Source organism: Protomyctophum parallelum (assembly GCF_964188405.1).
Source record: "Protomyctophum parallelum genome assembly, chromosome: 14".
NCBI lineage: Eukaryota > Metazoa > Chordata > Actinopteri > Myctophiformes > Myctophidae > Protomyctophum > Protomyctophum parallelum.
The window spans coordinates 36,206,369-36,232,428 of NC_139709.1; the positions used below are offsets into that span (position 1 = coordinate 36,206,369).

At 38.6% G+C, this 26,060-nt stretch overlaps 3 protein-coding genes across 3 annotated transcripts in view; all 3 read left to right on the plus strand.

The window, feature by feature from the left end:
• LOC310871284 (tripartite motif-containing protein 16-like) overlaps positions 1 to 26,060 on the plus strand; it is a gene marked incomplete at both ends in the record, with an annotated part of 503,649 nt that overhangs the window by 310,097 nt on the left and 167,492 nt on the right. The window lies entirely within an intron of this gene.
• The window catches only part of kcnq3 (potassium voltage-gated channel, KQT-like subfamily, member 3), a gene marked incomplete at both ends in the record, with an annotated part of 186,677 nt that overhangs the window by 159,486 nt on the left and 1,131 nt on the right, over positions 1 to 26,060 (plus strand). Inside the window, 4 exon segments of the mRNA XM_083781773.1 lie at positions 22,204 to 22,335; positions 22,668 to 22,763; positions 22,878 to 22,965; positions 23,572 to 23,760. Coding sequence (XP_083637899.1) covers positions 22,204 to 22,335; positions 22,668 to 22,763; positions 22,878 to 22,965; positions 23,572 to 23,760 — 505 coding nt within the window.
• Positions 24,519 to 25,488, plus strand: LOC310870957 (small ribosomal subunit protein mS35-like; the record flags this gene model as incomplete). Its single annotated transcript, XM_083782355.1, has 1 exon — positions 24,519 to 25,488. Exon 1 carries the CDS (start codon positions 24,523 to 24,525, stop codon positions 25,486 to 25,488), a length of 966 nt encoding a protein of 321 aa, XP_083638481.1. The 5' UTR covers positions 24,519 to 24,522.

Below are 26,060 nucleotides of genomic sequence, written 5' to 3' on the forward strand. Positions count from 1 at the left end.
GTTTCATAGTTTTAGAAATATAGTGCTTTCGAATTTGAGACATTTAACATGGGGCTCAATGGCAGCTCTATAGGCACGTCAAAAGTCACTTTCACCTAGAAACTCCATTCACACTTTTTATTATTCAGCTTACTGTGGAGACACATGCTGGAACTTTTTTTAATTTTTATGTTTTGTAGTTTATGAGTTATTTAACTTAAACGCCCAATGCATTCTCTATGGCAATAGCACAAACTTTGGCATGCACTAGTAACTACATACTTACACCTAGCAACCCCATTCTAGCCTACTTAGGTTCATCTTACGGTGGACATGTTTGCCTGAAAAGGAAACTTTGAAATGTTTCATAGTTTTAGAAATATAGTGATTTCGAATTTGAGACATTTAACATGGGGCTCAATGGCAGCTCTATAGGCACGTCAAAAGTCACTTTCACCTAGAAACTCCATTCACACTTTTTATTATTCAGCTTACTGTGGAGACACATGCTGGAACTTTTTTTTATTTTTATGTTTTGTAGTTTATGAGTTATTTAACTTAAACGCCCAATGCATTCTCTATGGCAATAGCACAAACTTTGGCATGCACTAGTAACTACATACTTACACCTAGCAACCCCATTCTAGCCTACTTAGGTTCATCTTACGGTGGACATGTTTGCCTGAAAAGGAAACTTTGAAATGTTTCATAGTTTTAGAAATATAGTGCTTTCAAATTTGAGACATTTAACATGGGGCTCAATGGCAGCTCTATAGGCACGTCAAAAGTCACTTTCACCTAGAAACTCCATTCACACTTTTTATTATTCAGCTTACTGTGGAGACACATGCTGGAACCTTTTTTTATTTTTATGTTTTGTAGTTTATGAGTTATTTAACTTAAACGCCCAATGCATTCTCTATGGCAATAACACAAACTTTGGCATGCACTAGTAACTACATACTTACACCTAGCAACCCCATTCTAGCCTACTTAGGTTCATCTTACGGTGGACATGTTTGCCTGAAAAGGAAACTTTGAAATGTTTCATAGTTTTAGAAATATAGTGCTTTCAAATTTGAAACATTTAACATGGGGCTCAATGGCAGCTCTATAGGCACGTCAAAAGTCACTTTCACCTAGAAACTCCATTCACACTTTTTATTATTCAGCTTACTGTGGAGACACATGCTGGAACTTTTTTTTAATTTTTATGTTTTGTAGTTTATGAGTTATTTAACTTAAACGCCCAATGCATTCTCTATGGCAATAGCACAAACTTTGGCATGCACTAGTAACTACATACTTACACCTAGCAACCCCATTCTAGCCTACTTAGGTTCATCTTACGGTGGACATGTTTGCCTGAAAAGGAATCTTTGAAATGTTTCATAGTTTTAGAAATATAGTGCTTTCAAATTTGAGACATTTAACATGGGGCTCAATGGCAGCCCTATAGGCACGTCAAAAGTCACTTTCACCTAGAAACTCCATTCACACTTTTTATTATTCAGCTTACTGTAGAGACACATGCTGGAACTTTTTTTTATTTTTATGTTTTGTAGTTTATGAGTTATTCAACTTAAACGCCCAATGCATTCTCTATGGCAATAGCACAAACTTTGCCATGCTACTAGTCCTACATTCTTACACCTAGCAACCCCATTCTAGCCTACTTAGGTTCATCTTACGGTGGACATGTTTGCCTGAAAAGGAATCTTTGAAATGTTTCATAGTTTTAGAAATATAGTGCTTTCAAATTTGAGACATTTAACATGGGGCTCAATGGCAGCTCTATAGGCACGTTAAAAGTCACTTTCACCTAGAAACTCCATTCACACTTTTTATTATTCAGCTTACTGTGGAGACACATGCTGGAACTTATTTTTATTTTTATGTTTTGTAGTTTATGAGTTATTTAACTTAAACGCCCAATGCATTCTCTATGGCAATAGCACAAACTTTGGCATGCACTAGTAACTACATACTTACACCTAGCAACCCCATTCTAGCCTACTTAGGTTCATCTTACGGTGGACATGTTTGCCTGAAAAGGAAACTTTGAAATGTTTCATAGTTTTAGAAATATAGTGCTTTCAAATTTGAGACATTTAACATGGGGCTCAATGGCAGCTCTATAGGCACGTCAAAAGTCACTTTCACCTAGAAACTCCATTCACACTTTTTATTATTCAGCTTACTGTGGAGACACATGCTGGAACCTTTTTTTATTTTTATGTTTTGTAGTTTATGAGTTATTTAACTTAAACGCCCAATGCATTCTCTATGGCAATAGCACAAGCTTTGGCATGCTACTAGTCCTACATACTTACACCTAGCAACCCCATTCTAGCCTACTTAGGTTCATCTTACGGTGGACATGTTTGCCTGAAAAGGAAACTTTGAAATGTTTCATAGTTTTAGAAATATAGTGCTTTCAAATTTGAAACATTTAACATGGGGCTCAATGGCAGCTCTATAGGCACGTCAAAAGTCACTTTCACCTAGAAACTCCATTCACACTTTTTATTATTCAGCTTACTGTGGAGACACATGCTGGAACTTTTTTTTATTTTTATGTTTTGTAGTTTATGAGTTATTTAACTTAAACGCCCAATGCATTCTCTATGGCAATAGCACAAACTTTGGCATGCACTAGTAACTACATACTTACACCTAGCAACCCCATTCTAGCCTACTTAGGTTCATCTTACGGTGGACATGTTTGCCTGAAAAGGAATCTTTGAAATGTTTCATAGTTTTAGAAATATAGTGCTTTCAAATTTGAGACATTTAACATGGGGCTCAATGGCAGCTCTATAGGCACATCAAAAGTCACTTTCACCTAGAAACTCCATTCACACTTTTTATTATTCAGCTTACTGTGGAGACACATGCTGGAACTTTTTTTTATTTTTATGTTTTGTAGTTTATGAGTTATTTAACTTAAACGCCCAATGCATTCTCTATGGCAATAGCACAAACTTTGGCATGCACTAGTAACTACATACTTACACCTAGCAACCCCATTCTAGCCTACTTAGGTTCATCTTACGGTGGACATGTTTGCCTGAAAAGGAAACTTTGAAATGTTTCATAGTTTTAGAAATATAGTGCTTTCAAATTTGAGACATTTAACATGGGGCTCAATGGCAGCTCTATAGGCACGTCAAAAGTCACTTTCACCTAGAAACTCCATTCACACTTTTTATTATTCAGCTTACTGTGGAGACACATGCTGGAACCTTTTTTTATTTTTATGTTTTGTAGTTTATGAGTTATTTAACTTAAACGCCCAATGCATTCTCTATGGCAATAGCACAAACTTTGGCATGCACTAGTAACTACATACTTACACCTAGCAACCCCATTCTAGCCTACTTAGGTTCATCTTACGGTGGACATGTTTGCCTGAAAAGGAATCTTTGAAATGTTTCATAGTTTTAGAAATATAGTGCTTTCAAATTTGAGACATTTAACATGGGGCTCAATGGCAGCTCTATAGGCACGTCAAAAGTCACTTTCACCTAGAAACTCCATTCACACTTTTTATTATTCAGCTTACTGTGGAGACACATGCTGGAACTTTATTTTAATTTTTATGTTTTGTAGTTTATGAGTTATTCAACTTAAACGCCCAATGCATTCTCTATGGCAATAGCACAAACTTTGCCATGCTACTAGTCCTACATTCTTACACCTAGCAACCCCATTCTAGCCTACTTAGGTTCATCTTACGGTGGACATGTTTGCCTGAAAAGGAATCTTTGAAATGTTTCATAGTTTTAGAAATATAGTGCTTTCAAATTTGAGACATTTAACATGGGGCTCAATGGCAGCTCTATAGGCACGTTAAAAGTCACTTTCACCTAGAAACTCCATTCACACTTTTTATTATTCAGCTTACTGTGGAGACACATGCTGGAACTTATTTTTATTTTTATGTTTTGTAGTTTATGAGTTATTTAACTTAAACGCCCAATGCATTCTCTATGGCAATAGCACAAACTTTGGCATGCACTAGTAACTACATACTTACACCTAGCAACCCCATTCTAGCCTACTTAGGTTCATCTTACGGTGGACATGTTTGCCTGAAAAGGAAACTTTGAAATGTTTCATAGTTTTAGAAATATAGTGCTTTCAAATTTGAGACATTTAACATGGGGCTCAATGGCAGCTCTATAGGCACGTCAAAAGTCACTTTCACCTAGAAACTCCATTCACACTTTTTATTATTCAGCTTACTGTGGAGACACATGCTGGAACCTTTTTTTATTTTTATGTTTTGTAGTTTATGAGTTATTTAACTTAAACGCCCAATGCATTCTCTATGGCAATAGCACAAACTTTGGCATGCACTAGTAACTACATACTTACACCTAGCAACCCCATTCTAGCCTACTTAGGTTCATCTTACGGTGGACATGTTTGCCTGAAAAGGAATCTTTGAAATGTTTCATAGTTTTAGAAATATAGTGCTTTCAAATTTGAGACATTTAACATGGGGCTCAATGGCAGCTCTATAGGCACGTCAAAAGTCACTTTCACCTAGAAACTCCATTCACACTTTTTATTATTCAGCTTACTGTGGAGACACATGCTGGAACTTTATTTTTATTTTTATGTTTTGTAGTTTATGAGTTATTCAACTTAAACGCCCAATGCATTCTCTATGGCAATAGCACAAGCTTTGGCATGCTACTAGTCCTACATACTTACACCTAGCAACCCCATTCTAGCCTACTTAGGTTCATCTTACGGTGGACATGTTTGCCTGAAAAGGAAACTTTGAAATGTTTCATAGTTTTAGAAATATAGTGCTTTCAAATTTGAAACATTTAACATGGGGCTCAATGGCAGCTCTATAGGCACGTCAAAAGTCACTTTCACCTAGAAACTCCATTCACACTTTTTATTATTCAGCTTACTGTGGAGACACATGCTGGAACTTTTTTTTATTTTTATGTTTTGTAGTTTATGAGTTATTTAACTTAAACGCCCAATGCATTCTCTATGGCAATAGCACAAACTTTGGCATGCACTAGTAACTACATACTTACACCTAGCAACCCCATTCTAGCCTACTTAGGTTCATCTTACGGTGGACATGTTTGCCTGAAAAGGAATCTTTGAAATGTTTCATAGTTTTAGAAATATAGTGCTTTCAAATTTGAGACATTTAACATGGGGCTCAATGGCAGCTCTATAGGCACATCAAAAGTCACTTTCACCTAGAAACTCCATTCACACTTTTTATTATTCAGCTTACTGTGGAGACACATGCTGGAACTTTTTTTTATTTTTATGTTTTGTAGTTTATGAGTTATTTAACTTAAACGCCCAATGCATTCTCTATGGCAATAGCACAAACTTTGGCATGCACTAGTAACTACATACTTACACCTAGCAACCCCATTCTAGCCTACTTAGGTTCATCTTACGGTGGACATGTTTGCCTGAAAAGGAAACTTTGAAATGTTTCATAGTTTTAGAAATATAGTGCTTTCAAATTTGAGACATTTAACATGGGGCTCAATGGCAGCTCTATAGGCACGTCAAAAGTCACTTTCACCTAGAAACTCCATTCACACTTTTTATTATTCAGCTTACTGTGGAGACACATGCTGGAACTTTTTTTTATTTTTATGTTTTGTAGTTTATGAGTTATTTAACTTAAACGCCCAATGCATTCTCTATGGCAATAGCACAAACTTTGGCATGCACTAGTAACTACATACTTACACCTAGCAACCCCATTCTAGCCTACTTAGGTTCATCTTACGGTGGACATGTTTGCCTGAAAAGGAATCTTTGAAATGTTTCATAGTTTTAGAAATATAGTGCTTTCAAATTTGAGACATTTAACATGGGGCTCAATGGCAGCTCTATAGGCACATCAAAAGTCACTTTCACCTAGAAACTCCATTCACACTTTTTATTATTCAGCTTACTGTGGAGACACATGCTGGAACTTTTTTTATTTTTATGTTTTGTAGTTTATGAGTTATTTAACTTAAACGCCCAATGCATTCTCTATGGCAATAGCACAAACTTTGGCATGCACTAGTAACTACATACTTACACCTAGCAACCCCATTCTAGCCTACTTAGGTTCATCTTACGGTGGACATGTTTGCCTGAAAAGGAAACTTTGAAATGTTTCATAGTTTTAGAAATATAGTGCTTTCAAATTTGAGACATTTAACATGGGGCTCAATGGCAGCTCTATAGGCACGTCAAAAGTCACTTTCACCTAGAAACTCCATTCACACTTTTTATTATTCAGCTTACTGTGGAGACACATGCTGGAACTTATTTTTATTTTTATGTTTTGTAGTTTATGAGTTATTTAACTTAAACGCCCAATGCATTCTCTATGGCAATAGCACAAACTTTGGCATGCACTAGTAACTACATACTTACACCTAGCAACCCCATTCTAGCCTACTTAGGTTCATCTTACGGTGGACATGTTTGCCTGAAAAGGAAACTTTGAAATGTTTCATAGTTTTAGAAATATAGTGCTTTCAAATTTGAGACATTTAACATGGGGCTCAATGGCAGCTCTATAGGCACGTCAAAAGTCACTTTCACCTAGAAACTCCATTCACACTTTTTATTATTCAGCTTACTGTGGAGACACATGCTGGAACCTTTTTTTATTTTTATGTTTTGTAGTTTATGAGTTATTTAACTTAAACGCCCAATGCATTCTCTATGGCAATAGCACAAACTTTGGCATGCACTAGTAACTACATACTTACACCTAGCAACCCCATTCTAGCCTACTTAGGTTCATCTTACGGTGGACATGTTTGCCTGAAAAGGAATCTTTGAAATGTTTCATAGTTTTAGAAATATAGTGCTTTCAAATTTGAGACATTTAACATGGGGCTCAATGGCAGCTCTATAGGCACGTCAAAAGTCACTTTCACCTAGAAACTCCATTCACACTTTTTATTATTCAGCTTACTGTGGAGACACATGCTGGAACTTTATTTTTATTTTTATGTTTTGTAGTTTATGAGTTATTCAACTTAAACGCCCAATGCATTCTCTATGGCAATAGCACAAGCTTTGGCATGCTACTAGTCCTACATACTTACACCTAGCAACCCCATTCTAGCCTACTTAGGTTCATCTTACGGTGGACATGTTTGCCTGAAAAGGAAACTTTGAAATGTTTCATAGTTTTAGAAATATAGTGCTTTCAAATTTGAAACATTTAACATGGGGCTCAATGGCAGCTCTATAGGCACGTCAAAAGTCACTTTCACCTAGAAACTCCATTCACACTTTTTATTATTCAGCTTACTGTGGAGACACATGCTGGAACTTTTTTTTTTTTTTATGTTTTGTAGTTTATGAGTTATTTAACTTAAACGCCCAATGCATTCTCTATGGCAATAGCACAAACTTTGGCATGCACTAGTAACTACATACTTACACCTAGCAACCCCATTCTAGCCTACTTAGGTTCATCTTACGGTGGACATGTTTGCCTGAAAAGGAATCTTTGAAATGTTTCATAGTTTTAGAAATATAGTGCTTTCAAATTTGAGACATTTAACATGGGGCTCAATGGCAGCTCTATAGGCACATCAAAAGTCACTTTCACCTAGAAACTACATTCACACTTTTTATTATTCAGCTTACTGTGGAGACACATGCTGGAACTTATTTTTATTTTTATGTTTTGTAGTTTATGAGTTATTTAACTTAAACGCCCAATGCATTCTCTATGGCAATAGCACAAACTTTGGCATGCACTAGTAACTACATACTTACACCTAGCAACCCCATTCTAGCCTACTTAGGTTCATCTTACGGTGGACATGTTTGCCTGAAAAGGAATCTTTGAAATGTTTCATAGTTTTAGAAATATAGTGCTTTCAAATTTGAGACATTTAACATGGGGCTCAATGGCAGCTCTATAGGCACATCAAAAGTCACTTTCACCTAGAAACTCCATTCACACTTTTTATTATTCAGCTTACTGTGGAGACACATGCTGGAACTTTTTTTAATTTTTATGTTTTGTAGTTTATGAGTTATTTAACTTAAACGCCCAATGCATTCTCTATGGCAATAGCACAAACTTTGGCATGCACTAGTAACTACATACTTACACCTAGCAACCCCATTTTAGCCTACTTAGGTTCATCTTACGGTGGACATGTTTGCCTGAAAAGGAAACTTTGAAATGTTTCATATTTTTAGAAATATAGTGCTTTCAAATTTGAGACATTTAACATGGGGCTCAATGGCAGCTCTATAGGCACGTCAAAAGTCACTTTCACCTAGAAACTCCATTCACACTTTTTATTATTCAGCTTACTGTGGAGACACATGCTGGAACTTTTTTTTATTTTTATGTTTTGTAGTTTATGAGTTATTTAACTTAAACGCCCAATGCATTCTCTATGGCAATAGCACAAACTTTGGCATGCACTAGTAACTACATACTTACACCTAGCAACCCCATTCTAGCCTACTTAGGTTCATCTTACGGTGGACATGTTTGCCTGAAAAGGAAACTTTGAAATGTTTCATAGTTTTAGAAATATAGTGCTTTCAAATTTGAGACATTTAACATGGGGCTCAATGGCAGCTCTATAGGCACGTCAAAAGTCACTTTCACCTAGAAACTCCATTCACACTTTTTATTATTCAGCTTACTGTGGAGACACATGCTGGAACCTTTTTTTATTTTTATGTTTTGTAGTTTATGAGTTATTTAACTTAAACGCCCAATGCATTCTCTATGGCAATAGCACAAACTTTGGCATGCACTAGTAACTACATACTTACACCTAGCAACCCCATTCTAGCCTACTTAGGTTCATCTTACGGTGGACATGTTTGCCTGAAAAGGAATCTTTGAAATGTTTCATAGTTTTAGAAATATAGTGCTTTCAAATTTGAGACATTTAACATGGGGCTCAATGGCAGCTCTATAGGCACATCAAAAGTCACTTTCACCTAGAAACTCCATTCACACTTTTTATTATTCAGCTTACTGTGGAGACACATGCTGGAACTTTTTTTTATTTTTATGTTTTGTAGTTTATGAGTTATTTAACTTAAACGCCCAATGCATTCTCTATGGCAATAGCACAAACTTTGGCATGCACTAGTAACTACATACTTACACCTAGCAACCCCATTCTAGCCTACTTAGGTTCATCTTACGGTGGACATGTTTGCCTGAAAAGGAAACTTTGAAATGTTTCATAGTTTTAGAAATATAGTGCTTTCAAATTTGAGACATTTAACATGGGGCTCAATGGCAGCTCTATAGGCACGTCAAAAGTCACTTTCACCTAGAAACTCCATTCACACTTTTTATTATTCAGCTTACTGTGGAGACACATGCTGGAACTTATTTTTATTTTTATGTTTTGTAGTTTATGAGTTATTTAACTTAAACGCCCAATGCATTCTCTATGGCAATAGCACAAACTTTGGCATGCACTAGTAACTACATACTTACACCTAGCAACCCCATTCTAGCCTACTTAGGTTCATCTTACGGTGGACATGTTTGCCTGAAAAGGAAACTTTGAAATGTTTCATAGTTTTAGAAATATAGTGCTTTCAAATTTGAGACATTTAACATGGGGCTCAATGGCAGCTCTATAGGCACGTCAAAAGTCACTTTCACCTAGAAACTCCATTCACACTTTTTATTATTCAGCTTACTGTGGAGACACATGCTGGAACCTTTTTTTATTTTTATGTTTTGTAGTTTATGAGTTATTTAACTTAAACGCCCAATGCATTCTCTATGGCAATAGCACAAACTTTGGCATGCACTAGTAACTACATACTTACACCTAGCAACCCCATTCTAGCCTACTTAGGTTCATCTTACGGTGGACATGTTTGCCTGAAAAGGAATCTTTGAAATGTTTCATAGTTTTAGAAATATAGTGCTTTCAAATTTGAGACATTTAACATGGGGCTCAATGGCAGCTCTATAGGCACGTCAAAAGTCACTTTCACCTAGAAACTCCATTCACACTTTTTATTATTCAGCTTACTGTGGAGACACATGCTGGAACCTTTTTTTATTTTTATGTTTTGTAGTTTATGAGTTATTTAACTTAAACGCCCAATGCATTCTCTATGGCAATAGCACAAACTTTGGCATGCACTAGTAACTACATACTTACACCTAGCAACCCCATTCTAGCCTACTTAGGTTCATCTTACGGTGGACATGTTTGCCTGAAAAGGAATCTTTGAAATGTTTCATAGTTTTAGAAATATAGTGCTTTCAAATTTGAGACATTTAACATGGGGCTCAATGGCAGCTCTATAGGCACGTCAAAAGTCACTTTCACCTAGAAACTCCATTCACACTTTTTATTATTCAGCTTACTGTGGAGACACATGCTGGAACTTTATTTTTATTTTTATGTTTTGTAGTTTATGAGTTATTCAACTTAAACGCCCAATGCATTCTCTATGGCAATAGCACAAGCTTTGGCATGCTACTAGTCCTACATACTTACACCTAGCAACCCCATTCTAGCCTACTTAGGTTCATCTTACGGTGGACATGTTTGCCTGAAAAGGAAACTTTGAAATGTTTCATAGTTTTAGAAATATAGTGCTTTCAAATTTGAAACATTTAACATGGGGCTCAATGGCAGCTCTATAGGCACGTCAAAAGTCACTTTCACCTAGAAACTCCATTCACACTTTTTATTATTCAGCTTACTGTGGAGACACATGCTGGAACTTTTTTTTTTTTTTATGTTTTGTAGTTTATGAGTTATTTAACTTAAACGCCCAATGCATTCTCTATGGCAATAGCACAAACTTTGGCATGCACTAGTAACTACATACTTACACCTAGCAACCCCATTCTAGCCTACTTAGGTTCATCTTACGGTGGACATGTTTGCCTGAAAAGGAATCTTTGAAATGTTTCATAGTTTTAGAAATATAGTGCTTTCAAATTTGAGACATTTAACATGGGGCTCAATGGCAGCTCTATAGGCACATCAAAAGTCACTTTCACCTAGAAACTACATTCACACTTTTTATTATTCAGCTTACTGTGGAGACACATGCTGGAACTTATTTTTATTTTTATGTTTTGTAGTTTATGAGTTATTTAACTTAAACGCCCAATGCATTCTCTATGGCAATAGCACAAACTTTGGCATGCACTAGTAACTACATACTTACACCTAGCAACCCCATTCTAGCCTACTTAGGTTCATCTTACGGTGGACATGTTTGCCTGAAAAGGAATCTTTGAAATGTTTCATAGTTTTAGAAATATAGTGCTTTCAAATTTGAGACATTTAACATGGGGCTCAATGGCAGCTCTATAGGCACATCAAAAGTCACTTTCACCTAGAAACTCCATTCACACTTTTTATTATTCAGCTTACTGTGGAGACACATGCTGGAACTTTTTTTAATTTTTATGTTTTGTAGTTTATGAGTTATTTAACTTAAACGCCCAATGCATTCTCTATGGCAATAGCACAAACTTTGGCATGCACTAGTAACTACATACTTACACCTAGCAACCCCATTTTAGCCTACTTAGGTTCATCTTACGGTGGACATGTTTGCCTGAAAAGGAAACTTTGAAATGTTTCATATTTTTAGAAATATAGTGCTTTCAAATTTGAGACATTTAACATGGGGCTCAATGGCAGCTCTATAGGCACGTCAAAAGTCACTTTCACCTAGAAACTCCATTCACACTTTTTATTATTCAGCTTACTGTGGAGACACATGCTGGAACTTTTTTTTATTTTTATGTTTTGTAGTTTATGAGTTATTTAACTTAAACGCCCAATGCATTCTCTATGGCAATAGCACAAACTTTGGCATGCACTAGTAACTACATACTTACACCTAGCAACCCCATTCTAGCCTACTTAGGTTCATCTTACGGTGGACATGTTTGCCTGAAAAGGAAACTTTGAAATGTTTCATAGTTTTAGAAATATAGTGCTTTCAGATTTGAGACATTTAACATGGGGCTCAATGGCAGCTCTATAGGCACGTCAAAAGTCACTTTCACCTAGAAACTCCATTCACACTTTTTATTATTCAGCTTACTGTGGAGACACATGCTGGAACCTTTTTTTATTTTTATGTTTTGTAGTTTATGAGTTATTTAACTTAAACGCCCAATGCATTCTCTATGGCAATAGCACAAACTTTGGCATGCACTAGTAACTACATACTTACACCTAGCAACCCCATTCTAGCCTACTTAGGTTCATCTTACGGTGGACATGTTTGCCTGAAAAGGAATCTTTGAAATGTTTCATAGTTTTAGAAATATAGTGCTTTCAAATTTGAGACATTTAACATGGGGCTCAATGGCAGCTCTATAGGCACATCAAAAGTCACTTTCACCTAGAAACTCCATTCACACTTTTTATTATTCAGCTTACTGTGGAGACACATGCTGGAACTTTTTTTTATTTTTATGTTTTGTAGTTTATGAGTTATTTAACTTAAACGCCCAATGCATTCTCTATGGCAATAGCACAAACTTTGGCATGCACTAGTAACTACATACTTACACCTAGCAACCCCATTCTAGCCTACTTAGGTTCATCTTACGGTGGACATGTTTGCCTGAAAAGGAAACTTTGAAATGTTTCATAGTTTTAGAAATATAGTGCTTTCAAATTTGAGACATTTAACATGGGGCTCAATGGCAGCTCTATAGGCACGTCAAAAGTCACTTTCACCTAGAAACTCCATTCACACTTTTTATTATTCAGCTTACTGTGGAGACACATGCTGGAACTTATTTTTATTTTTATGTTTTGTAGTTTATGAGTTATTTAACTTAAACGCCCAATGCATTCTCTATGGCAATAGCACAAACTTTGGCATGCACTAGTAACTACATACTTACACCTAGCAACCCCATTCTAGCCTACTTAGGTTCATCTTACGGTGGACATGTTTGCCTGAAAAGGAAACTTTGAAATGTTTCATAGTTTTAGAAATATAGTGCTTTCAAATTTGAGACATTTAACATGGGGCTCAATGGCAGCTCTATAGGCACGTCAAAAGTCACTTTCACCTAGAAACTCCATTCACACTTTTTATTATTCAGCTTACTGTGGAGACACATGCTGGAACCTTTTTTTATTTTTATGTTTTGTAGTTTATGAGTTATTTAACTTAAACGCCCAATGCATTCTCTATGGCAATAGCACAAACTTTGGCATGCACTAGTAACTACATACTTACACCTAGCAACCCCATTCTAGCCTACTTAGGTTCATCTTACGGTGGACATGTTTGCCTGAAAAGGAATCTTTGAAATGTTTCATAGTTTTAGAAATATAGTGCTTTCAAATTTGAGACATTTAACATGGGGCTCAATGGCAGCTCTATAGGCACGTCAAAAGTCACTTTCACCTAGAAACTCCATTCACACTTTTTATTATTCAGCTTACTGTGGAGACACATGCTGGAACTTTATTTTTATTTTTATGTTTTGTAGTTTATGAGTTATTCAACTTAAACGCCCAATGCATTCTCTATGGCAATAGCACAAGCTTTGGCATGCTACTAGTCCTACATACTTACACCTAGCAACCCCATTCTAGCCTACTTAGGTTCATCTTACGGTGGACATGTTTGCCTGAAAAGGAAACTTTGAAATGTTTCATAGTTTTAGAAATATAGTGCTTTCAAATTTGAAACATTTAACATGGGGCTCAATGGCAGCTCTATAGGCACGTCAAAAGTCACTTTCACCTAGAAACTCCATTCACACTTTTTATTATTCAGCTTACTGTGGAGACACATGCTGGAACTTTTTTTTTTTTTTATGTTTTGTAGTTTATGAGTTATTTAACTTAAACGCCCAATGCATTCTCTATGGCAATAGCACAAACTTTGGCATGCACTAGTAACTACATACTTACACCTAGCAACCCCATTCTAGCCTACTTAGGTTCATCTTACGGTGGACATGTTTGCCTGAAAAGGAATCTTTGAAATGTTTCATAGTTTTAGAAATATAGTGCTTTCAAATTTGAGACATTTAACATGGGGCTCAATGGCAGCTCTATAGGCACATCAAAAGTCACTTTCACCTAGAAACTACATTCACACTTTTTATTATTCAGCTTACTGTGGAGACACATGCTGGAACTTATTTTTATTTTTATGTTTTGTAGTTTATGAGTTATTTAACTTAAACGCCCAATGCATTCTCTATGGCAAAAACACAAACTTTGGCATGCTACTAGTCCTACATACTTACACCTAGCAACCCCATTCTAGCCTACTTAGGTTCATCTTACGGTGGACATGTTTGCCTGAAAAGGAATCTTTGAAATGTTTCATAGTTTTAGAAATATAGTGCTTTCAAATTTGAGACATTTAACATGGGGCTCAATGGCAGCTCTATAGGCACGTCAAAAGTCACTTTCACCTAGAAACTCCATTCACACTTTTTATTATTCAGCTTACTGTGGTGACACATGCTGGAACTTTTTTTTATTTTTATGTTTTGTAGTTTATGAGTTATTTAACTTAAACGCCCAATGCATTCTCTATGGCAATAGCACAAACTTTGGCATGCTACTAGTCCTACATACTTACACCTAGCAACCCCATTCTATCCTACTTAGGTTCATCTTACGGTGGACATGTTTGCCTGAAAAGGAATCTTTGAAATGTTTCATAGTTTTAGAAATATAGTGCTTTCAAATTTGAGACATTTAACATGGGGCTCAATGGCAGCTCTATAGGCACGTCAAAAGTCACTTTCACCTAGAAACTCCATTCACACTTTTTATTATTCAGCTTACTGTGGTGACACATGCTGGAACTTTTTTTTATTTTTATGTTTTGTAGTTTATGAGTTATTTAACTTAAACGCCCAATGCATTCTCTATGGCAATAGCACAAACTTTGGCATGCTACTAGTCCTACATACTTACACCTAGCAACCCCATTCTAGCCTACTTAGGTTCATCTTACGGTGGACATGTTTGTCTGAAAAGGAATCTTTGAAATGTTTCATAGTTTTAGAAATATAGTGCTTTCAAATTTACAATGGGGCTCAATGGCAAAAAAGATGAAAAACGGCGTGCTATAGTATGCCGTACGATATGGTCCAAAATGATGATAGACGAGGATAAAAATAAAATAAAAAAATGATTTGCTATAACCCATCGTTTTACATTCCATAATCATAAATCATATTGTATATCTCATAAATATCATAATTATAATTAACATAATCATAAATTCCATACATTCCTTAAATTCTTTACATACAGGATATCGTGTTTGGTGACCGTCTCTGTGACGTCAGTGTTCGTATTTGTATGATTATATTGGTTTGGACTGATGGGCATAACTTATGTGTTTGTTTTTGACATTTGTTAGCCAATCTGATCACAGTTACTAGTTAGATCTATGTAGACATTACTTACAATAAAAAGTAGTAGTTTAATTAAGTTTATAAAGTTTATAATTTTATATTAACAGACTGCCGTAGCATATCTAAGTGTGAAGACTCACAGCTACCCCTATAATAATAGCTCTGAGTTCGATGGGGGATGCAGACAAAGGACTCAGATTACAGTACTGAGAGGAGGATTGGGGGGTTGATACTATGACGCGGTGTTGTGACTACCGGTTGCGAATAGTTATGTAAATGAGGGGCATGCTGCTGTGGCAGTCACAAATCTGTGATGCATCCTGGGTAATGTGTTTGTTTTTGACATTTGTTAGCCAATCTGATCACAGTTACTAGTTAGATCTATGTAGACATTACTTAAAATAAAAAGTAGTAGTTTAATTAAGTTTATAATTTTATATTAACAGACTGCCGTAGCATATCTAAGTGTGAAGACTCACAGCTACCCCTATAATAATAGCTCTGAGTTTGATGGGGGATGCAGACAAAGGACTCAGATTACAGTACTGAGAGGAGGATTGGGGGGTTGATACTATGATGCGGTGTTGTGACTACCGGTTGTGAATAGTTATGTAAATGGGGGGGCACGCTGCTGTGGCAGTCACGAATCCGTGATGCATCCTGGGTAATGTGTTTGTTTTTGACATTTGTTAGCCAATCTGATCACAGTTACTAGTTAGATCTATGTAGACATTACTTAAAATAAAAAGTAGTAGTTTAATTAAGTTTATAATTTTATATTAACAGACTGCCGGAGCATATCTAAGTGTGAAGACTCACAGCTACCCCTATAATAATAGCTCTGAGTTCGATGGGGGATGCAGACAATTCAATTCAATTCAATTCAAAGGGCTTTATTGGCATGAGAAAACATACGTTTACATTGCCAAAGCAGAAAGAACAATACAACAATACAGCAGACAGACAAAGCAGACAAAGGACTCAGATTACAGTACTGAGAGGAGGATTGGGTGGTTGATACTATGACGCGGTGTTGTGACTACCGGTTGTGAATAGTTATGTAAATGGGGGGCACGCTGCTGTGGCAGTCACGAATCCATGATGCATCTTGGGTAATGTGTTTGTTTTTAACATCTGTTAGCCAATCTGATCACAGTTACTAGTTAGATCCATGTAGACAGTACTTAAAATAAAAAGTTGTAGTTTAATTAAGTTTATAATTTTATATTAACAGACTGCCGTAGCATATCTAAGTGTGAAGACTCACAGCTACCCCTATAATAATAGCTCTGAGTTCAATGGGGGAAGCAGACAAAAGACTCAGACTACAGTACTGAGAGGAGGATTGGTGATTGATACTATGACGCAGTGTTTTGACTACCGGTTGTGAATAGTTATGTAAATAGGGGAACGCTGCTGTGGCAGTCACGAATCCGTGATGCATCCTGGGTAATGCTATACGTCTGCTACACCGTGGATCCAGCGTCAACCCTGTCACTCACGGTTGTGAATGAGTTTAAAGCACCCCCCTATGGCCTTCTGGGTAATGCTAGATGCTTATGACACCGTGGATTCACAGTTAACCATGACACTCACGGTGCGACTTGTCAATCATAGTGTAACAAAACATGATATAGATATGTGATATTAGCTATAGAGTTACACGTATACTTTAAAAAATGATAGGCCAGCAAATATACGTCACAGAGACGGTCACCAAACACGATATCCTGTATGTAAAGAATTTAAGGAATGTATGGAATTTATGATTATGTTAATTATAATTATGATATTTATGAGATATACAACATGATTTATGATTATGGAATGTAAAGAATTTATGGAATGTAAAGAATATATGGAATGTAAATAATTTATGGAATGTAAAGAATTTAATTACTAATTTGCATATTATGCATTAATTTACTCACTAGTAAATACTCATTACTCATTTATGCCACTAGTGGTCAGAAGTGGAACACACACACATCCTATTAGACTACTTACTAGTCCTACATTCACTAGTTGGAAGAAACACACCATTGAAGGTTTAAAGGTTTTATTGAATGAGATAATGAAATGATGAGGAGGAGAGTGATGATGAGGAGGAGAACGGGGCATGGGTTCCGGGGGGGGTCGCCGACCCTGAAGTCTTTGGGGAGGGGGTCGTGTGGCGGTCAGCCCGCGGTACACGTGGAGGGCGTGATCGTGTGGCGGTAAGCCCGCGGTACGCTTGGAGGCGTGATCCCCCGTGGGAACTGTGAGGAAGGGAGGAGGTGAGGAGAGATGGAGGAGAAGGAGCAGTGGAGATGCTGCTGGTCTTGAGGTGGTGATGGGGATGGTGGCGGGATACGAAAAGCATAGAGGATGCTGGGTTGTCTGGGGCGGGTATAAGTAGGCTCAGGTAGATTGGCATGGAGGGCGGAGGATGGCGTGAAGGTATGGTCAAGGTGTGTTTCTCCGCCTCCTGAACATCAGTTGTTCCAACTCCATTACTTACACCTAGCAACCCCATTCTAGCCTACTTAGGTTCATCTTACGGTGGACATGTTTGCCTGAAAAGGAATCTTTGAAAAGTTTCATAGTTTTAGAAATATAGTGCTTTCAAATTTGAGACATTTAACATGGGGCTCAATGGCAGCTCTATAGGCATGTCAAAAGTCACTTTCACCTAGAAACTCCATTCACACCTTTTATTATCCAGCTTACTGTGGAGACACATGCTGGAACTTCTTTTTTTTCATGTTTTGTAGTTTATGAGTTATTTAACTTAAACGCCCAATGCATTATCTATGGCAATAGCACAAACTTTGGCATGCTACTAGTCCTACATACTTACACCTAGCAACCCCATTCTAGCCTACTTAGGTTCATCTTACGGTGGACATGTTTGACTGAAAAGGAATCTTTGAAATGTTTCATAGTTTTAGAAATATAGTGCTTTCAAATTTACAATGGGGCTCAATGGCAAAAATGATGAAAAACGGCGTGCTATAGTATGCCGTACGATATGGTCCAAAATGATGAAAAACGAGGATAACATTTATTTATTTTTAAACGATGGGCTACAACCCATTGTTTTTTTAATTTTTTATGTTTTTTCAAATCCTAAAAAATTATGAAAAACGGCATGCTATAGTATGCCGTACGATATGGGCTATAGCGAGGATTTCATTTTTTATTTTTTATTCAAAAAACGATGGGCTATAACCCATCGTTTTTTTCATTTTTTTAAAATCCTCAAAAATGATGAAAAACGGCGTGCTACAGTATAGCATGCCGTACAATATGGGCTATAGACCATATCCTCGCGGTGTATAGCGGTGTATGAGAATGGGTGTTGCGGAGGATGAGAGCATTCCTCTCATCCTCCGCAACACAATGCATTCTCTATGGCAATAGCACAAACGTTGGCATGCTACTAGTCCTACATACTTACACCTAGCAACCTTTGAAATGTTTCATAGTTTTAGAAATATAGTGCTTTCAAATTTACAATGGGGCTCAATGGCAAAAATGATGAAAAATGGCGTGCTATAGTATGCCGTACGATATGGTCCAAAATGATGAAAAACGAGGATAATTGTTTTTTCAAAAAACGATGGGCTATAACCCATCGTTTTTTTTATTTTTTATTTTTTTTCAAATCCTCAAAAATGATGAAAAACGGCGTGCTATAGTATGCCGTACGATATGGGCTATAGCCCATGGTCCAAAATGATGAAAAACGACGATTGAAAAAAAAATCTAAAAACGATGGGCTATAACCCATCGTTTTTTTTTTTTTTTTTCAAATCCTCAAAAATGATGAAAAACGGCGTGCTATAGTATGCCGTACGATATGGGCTATAGCCCATGGTCCAAAATGATGAAAAACGAGGATAAAAAAAATATTCAAAAATTCAAAAAACTATGGGCTTTAACCCATCCTTTTTTCTTTTTTTTTTTTTCAAATCCTCAAAAATGATGAAAAACGGCGTGCTATACAAGTAACGTGTGTGTGGATTACAGGCTACAGGTTCAAAATTCTATGAGTTTGAGTGTCCAAATCAAATTAGTAAGCTCTCAAATTTGCATCATATACCTTCATGCACTGTAGATGTGTTTTTTCTTCACATAACCATGTAGGACTGATGATAGAGCATCGCCTCCTGACATTAGATCTCACAAACGTCCTATGATGCTACAGTAGATATTGAGTGTGTTGCTGGGATAGAAAAAGGTTGATAACAAAGCAGATTTTCTGCTGATTTGTGCAGGTTCATGGGTCCATGGTGCACTATTTATTTCAGTGACCGCATGGAGCTAAAGAATGGGTCAGAAGCTGTGTTCACATTCACTTCTCCCACTGGAATTAATAAACTCAAAGGTCCAGACTCCCAAAGAGACGGCCACCTACATCACACAGATACTGTATGCGAGGGTAAAGCGGCAATCATAGATGGCGTGTCTTGTTTGTTTGTCTTGGACCTGCTTCTGAGGAACTGTGGGAGATGTAGTTTCCACAAGGTTGCCTCACCAGTAGCTCTTGCTGTGGGACGACAGAGGGCTGTGTTCACTTGCTCTCCATGTACACTTGTCCTAGCATGCTCTTGGGGAGAGAAGCATTTGTTTTGTTTTTCCAACAGCAAATCAATAACACAATCGATAGGCACCGCCATAGATTCTGCCAATCTGTGGAACAAACCAATTAGTAGTTGTTGCTAATTATTACTGCAAAATCAATAAGTGGACAGAAAGTTAGTGTCCCGGCCACTTGCAATAAAGGAACAGCATTATTGTAGTAGCCTACACAAAAAACAAAATGTAACATTTAGGCATTTATCACACACTCTCATTCAGAGTGACTTACAATTGCAAAATTAAATGCACACTAGTCATCAAGTGACAAGACAACAGAGCAAAACTATTAAGTGTCTCAAAGAAACTTGGATACCAGATATAGATGCTATAATCTATATCTAACAATAAGATGCTATCTGTTATCAACTTCAGGTACGGGGACCACCAAGGGTCCAAATTACTCTATATCTCTGAGAGTGTACAAATGAACCCTTTGGTTCCATTTGCACAGTAAAATAAATTACAGTGTATATCTATTGCGGTCCCACACACATGATCATAATTATGCCTGCTAACGGAACTCGCCTATCGGCTCTTTCCTGTAGCAGCGCAGAAGTGCCATTACTGACAGCAAGCACGACCCTTGGGTGTAACATTGCAATTATACAACAGTTATCCTTAAAAGAACACATCAACTCAATTTCCACTACGACCAAAAATCTTCCAAGAAAATCGTTAGCCTAGCAACGCAGTCGGCTCCACTCTGGGAGATCAGCGAGACTCAGCACAGCTGATATTTATTTAGTTGTTGTTTGTTTTGATATGTTTTGATTAGGTGTTCAATCATGCTCGTTTGAAGCACGGCTAGATGCCCATTTCAACCAATCAACTTGCTTCCTCGAAACAACCTGCTGTATAATAATAATTTAAAATGGTAGTGAATTGGTGTCCATGGCCTAATGCATAATAAGCTTGGGGTCACATAAGGTTGAGGATCACAGAACTAAGGCCACGTTTAGACAACAATGGTCTATAGAGAAAACAGCAAAATCCTGATGCGTTCTCTTTTTATTCTGTGTTTAGACGCAGACCCCGGGTGCAGCAACAGTGATTGAAACGCTGCAGTGTGCATTCCAGGTGGCTATATGTAGTGGTGACACACTGCCAGATAGACCAGTCACGCATGTGTAGAACCACTTGCGTTCTACTTCCTATCAAATGTCTGTTTGTTTACATTCACCAATGCAGCGTGGTTTCAGGGCTCACTAACTTTGTATTCCTTTGTATTCCATCCTAGGAACTCAAATATCACTTACGGCTCTGTACCAATGTAATAGGCATGATACGTGACATGAGCCACAACACGTTGGAAGGGGTTTTCACTACTTTGTTACATTTTCAACCCCCGGTAACTCCATTGCCGTCTGAAGAGACGGCACAGCTGATATTTCATTTTGCTGTACAGACTGTCACATTCTGAAAAATCTAAATCTAAAAAAAAACATGCAAACAAGAACACAGTTCTCAGACTCTGACTCCCCAGCAAATGAACAGCAAAGCTATATGGCCACACCTGCGACATAAAGGAAGGTGGAACCTAATCCAGCATGAAGACCTGGGAGATGAGTGATCAACCCTGTGAAAGAGTTGCTTCCTTCTGGGCCATTATCTGGGCTCTGAATAGGCGTCTGAATGGGATCTCAGCAGCTCTGTAGGCTTTCGTTTCAGCTCGTCTAGTGGGATGAAGCCTTCAGCTCATGTGTCTCTGTGTTGACAGCCACAGAGAAGGGCTTGAAGCTCCAGCTTGATCCTGTTAGAAAGCGGTGATCTTGTTGGCACTTTTCATAAATACGTGCCCTTCATCATTGCATGGGACTATCCCACGGAAGTAGCACAAATAGCTGATCTACAAGCTTACAACACGGTGCTTCACAATGCGTTGTGAGCTGGTAAACTTGCCATTTTTGAGGGGCACTAGCCCCTCCTATGTCCAGCTTTGAGGGTTTGTGTAAACACAAACATTGTCCTATACAAACATTGAATGCCATTGACAATGAATGGCCAGCTTGTGTAAACTAAGGATGCACCAAATGGGAAATTCTTGGATAAACCCATTAACGAATATAGGAAACAGTTGGCCGAGTTGTTCCAGAGTATAGCATTTGGAGATTGTGGAATATAGTCGTCTGGCTATGCAAAACTATACTCTGACCAATGTTTTAATCTTCCTGTGCTGAACGTTCCTCTGTGTCCTCCTGCAGGATCATGACGTTCCTGCTGAATAAGAAGCGTTTCAAGGAGACGCTGAGGCCTTACGACGTCAAGGACGTCATCGAGCAGTACTCTGCCGGACACCTGGACATGCTCTGTCGAATCAAGTACCTCCAGACCAGGTAGCATCTACTTAGCAGTTATCATCTGCTACTTTCACCATTAATCGAGAAGTGTGTGTTTATTTTACACATGAACAAATCAATGTAAGTGTTTCATACTTTCATGTCGAGGACCCCCAAATTGATATGTATTTGTCCGCCGACCCCCGTCTGAAGATATCTAGTGTCAGGGACCCCCAGAAGAGAAGATTTGTGTTGCAATGATTGTGACGCAGTATTAACACATTTTGCTAGGGACCCCTGGGGCTCCTCTGATGTACAAGTTAACTGTGGTTCTTCTTTCTGAACCACTCTACAAAGAGCTTAACATGTTGATGTTTGTGTCTTTGCAGAATAGATATGATCCTGGCCCCGGGGCCTCCTCTGACCCCCAAAAACAAGAAAACACAGAAACCACCTTTCACCTATCCATCTAATCAGTCCCCCAGGTATGATCAATCAATCAATCAATCAATCAATCAATCAATCAATCAATACAATCCGCATATTGTATGAATGAATAAATGAATAAATAGTACTAACTCCACAGTGTTGTGTTGCAGGAATGAGTCTGATCTAGCCAAAGCCCCAATGCCAGACAGTGAAGACCAAAGCATGATGGGACGATTTGTCCGAGTGGAGAGCAAGGTTTGTGACTGTCATTGAACAAGCAACTGCTGGGCAGTGATATTATGGGTCCATTCCGTTCCATTTGTACACTCTCAGAGTTAGATAAACAGTAAAGCAGCAGGGTCCCAGATATAAAAAAAAAGGTATCAAATGATTTTCCCAAACAGTGGGTCGGGACGTCGGATCCATGGGTGGGCCCAATCGGTATTTAAACAGTGGGTCGGGACGTCGGACCCATGGGTGGGCCCATTCGGTATTTAAACAGTAGGTCGGGACGTGGGATCCATGGGTGGGCCCATTCGGTATTTAAACAGTGGGTCGGGACGTGGGATCCATGGGTGGGCCCATTCGGTATTTTCAGATCATCATTATTTCAGTAAGCGATTGTGTTCTGGCTTGGAATCAATAGAACTAAACACAGTATTCCTATTTATCTGCATCACAATGCATCACAATCACAAAGGCTTTAAAGAATTTTTATTTTTAACATTTTATGTTTTTATATTAATGTTATATTATCATTCAATTTCTTAGTGTTCTTTCGCCCACAGGATGAGAATCAGTGCTTTAGTATGGATGGATCTTAACCCCCATGTTGTCTCTGCTGCCCCCTGCCTGCAGGTAGAAGACATGGAGAAGAAGTTGGACTTCCTGGTTGACATGCACATCCAGCACACCGAGCACCTGCAGGTCGACTCCGCTGGCACCGCCCACATGACCCTTGAACCCTGCGACCCCATGGCGCCCGCCGGCGGGGAGATCAGACGAGTGTTCCTCAACTACGCCGAGATGTTCCCACACAACATGTCCTACCAGGTTAGAATGTCCCCACACAACATGTCCTAGGTTAGAATGTCCCCACACAGCATGTCCTACCAGGTTAGAATGTCCCCACACAACATGTCCTCCGCCCATGGGGCTACTGTTACTATGACTCAGTCATGACCATATATAGAGTTCACTATGACTCAAACACAATCATATAGAGTTTACTATGACTCAGACATAACCATATATAGAGTTCACTATGACTCAGACATAACCATATAGAGTTTACTATGACTCAAATATAACCATATATAGAGTTTACATCGATATATAGAGTTCACTATGACTCAGACATAACCATATATAGAGTTCACTATGACTCAGACATAACCATATATAGAGTTCACTATGACTGAGACATAACCATATATAGAGTTCACTATGACTCAGACATAACCATATATAGAGTTTACTATCTCTCAAACATGCAGATACACCCACATGTGGCATGGTGACTGTGACTGACACATGCCACTATGACTAAGACATAGCCATACATTGAGTTTGCTGTGACTCAGACATAAGAGTTCCCACTGCAGCTGTGTGTCATACTGACAGTGACAGCATTACATCAGACTCAGACAGATCATAATAAGGAACTCCACATCAACCATCACCAGACATTATATCATGTGTGTCCCCCACCTGCACACCAGCTCTGTGTATTGCGGTGGACTCTCTAGGTCTGTTGAGAGTTGTTTTCGATGTACAATGACTCACACATTCAAGGTGTTACTGTCCTTGGGACGAATGAAGAGCCCTACGTTTACACCACACAGCCCACTGGGCAGGGTGACATATACCACAGCCCGGTCTACTAACAGACCTAATTCAAACAAAGGGTTTCCTGGTAGAGGCAACAGAGGACCCCGGGCACCCAGGAGAGAACCAGGGGAACCCAGGACAGAGCAGATGGCAGTGGATCAGGACTGGACTGCCGTGTACCCGGCCTGGGCTCCCTTCAGACCCGGATCAGTACCCTTACCTGTGCGGATGGGCAAGCCCATGAGGGGAGGCATCCCCCCAGAGAAGAAGGGAAATCTGGAGCTCATCAAGATTCCCAACTTTTTGCACTTGACGCCAGCGGCCATTAAGAAACACTGTGACGCTCTGAAACCCTTCTGTACAGAGTGGCCCTCTGCGCTGGAGTCTGACACTGTGTGTGATGAACACTTTCCCATCAAGGTACAGAGCACAGACTATGTTCCTGCCGGGACCTCACTTAAAAACCCATCTGCTCGTGTCGTTCATCTGAAGGTAAAGCTGTCCAGTTTGAATCTGAACGACCATGCACGGAAAAAGATGCTTAAGCTGGTTGGGGACAGATATTGCAAACAGACTGATGTCCTGAGCATCACAACTGACAGTTGTCCTTTGAAGCAGCAGAACTATGACTACGCCATGTACCTACTGACTGTCCTCTACCACGAATCATGGAAAACGGAGGCGTGGGAGGCCGAGAAGACGGTGGCAGACATGGAGGAGTACTGCTGGGAGGGCAGTCCATCCCAGAAGAACATCTTGGACACCTTTGTTCGCATGAAGGTGGTGGATCAGGAGGAGGAAAGAGACACAGACGCGGCAAGAGATGAGGTGCTGGGGCGAGCGGAGGTGCAGGAGTACAGGGACTCGGTCACCAGACTGAAGAACGGAGGAGAGAGCGAGAGCACCATGCTCCAGTACAGAGAGGCCGTCAGGAATTTATTCAATCTGTAATACATTTACAATCTATTAAAATTATTCTATCAATTACTCACTCCATAAAGCCTTGAATGGGCTCTATGCACACATGGGCTCTATGGAAGGAACTTGGGCCCCTTCCTTACTTCCTTCACAAGTGTTACCAATGATACTAATGGGTGTACTAATGAAGGCTCTGTTCCATTCTGGTCAAACAGAGTCAGCGTGCTGCTATTGTTGGTTTGCAAATGGCCCCGTATGGATCTGTAACTCTGAAAGTGCACAAATGGAACCAAATGGACCTATTACCGGTCCATCAGGTTCCATTTGTACACTCTCCGAGTTATGGAGGTCCTTGTAATTAAAAAGTTTGAGAACCACTGTACACTAAATGGAACAGAGCCTTAAGTAGAATTGGTAACAACTGTAAAGGAAGTAGGGAAGGTGCTCGGAAGTAGAAAGAGTTATTCTGTGTGCATAGAGCCCATTAGTGAGGTGTTCTAATGCAGGGGGGGGGGGGGGGGGAACATTGGAACATCAGACCCACAAGGGTTCATTTGGTTCCATTTTGTATACACTCTCAGAGTTACAAACATGTAAGGGTCCAT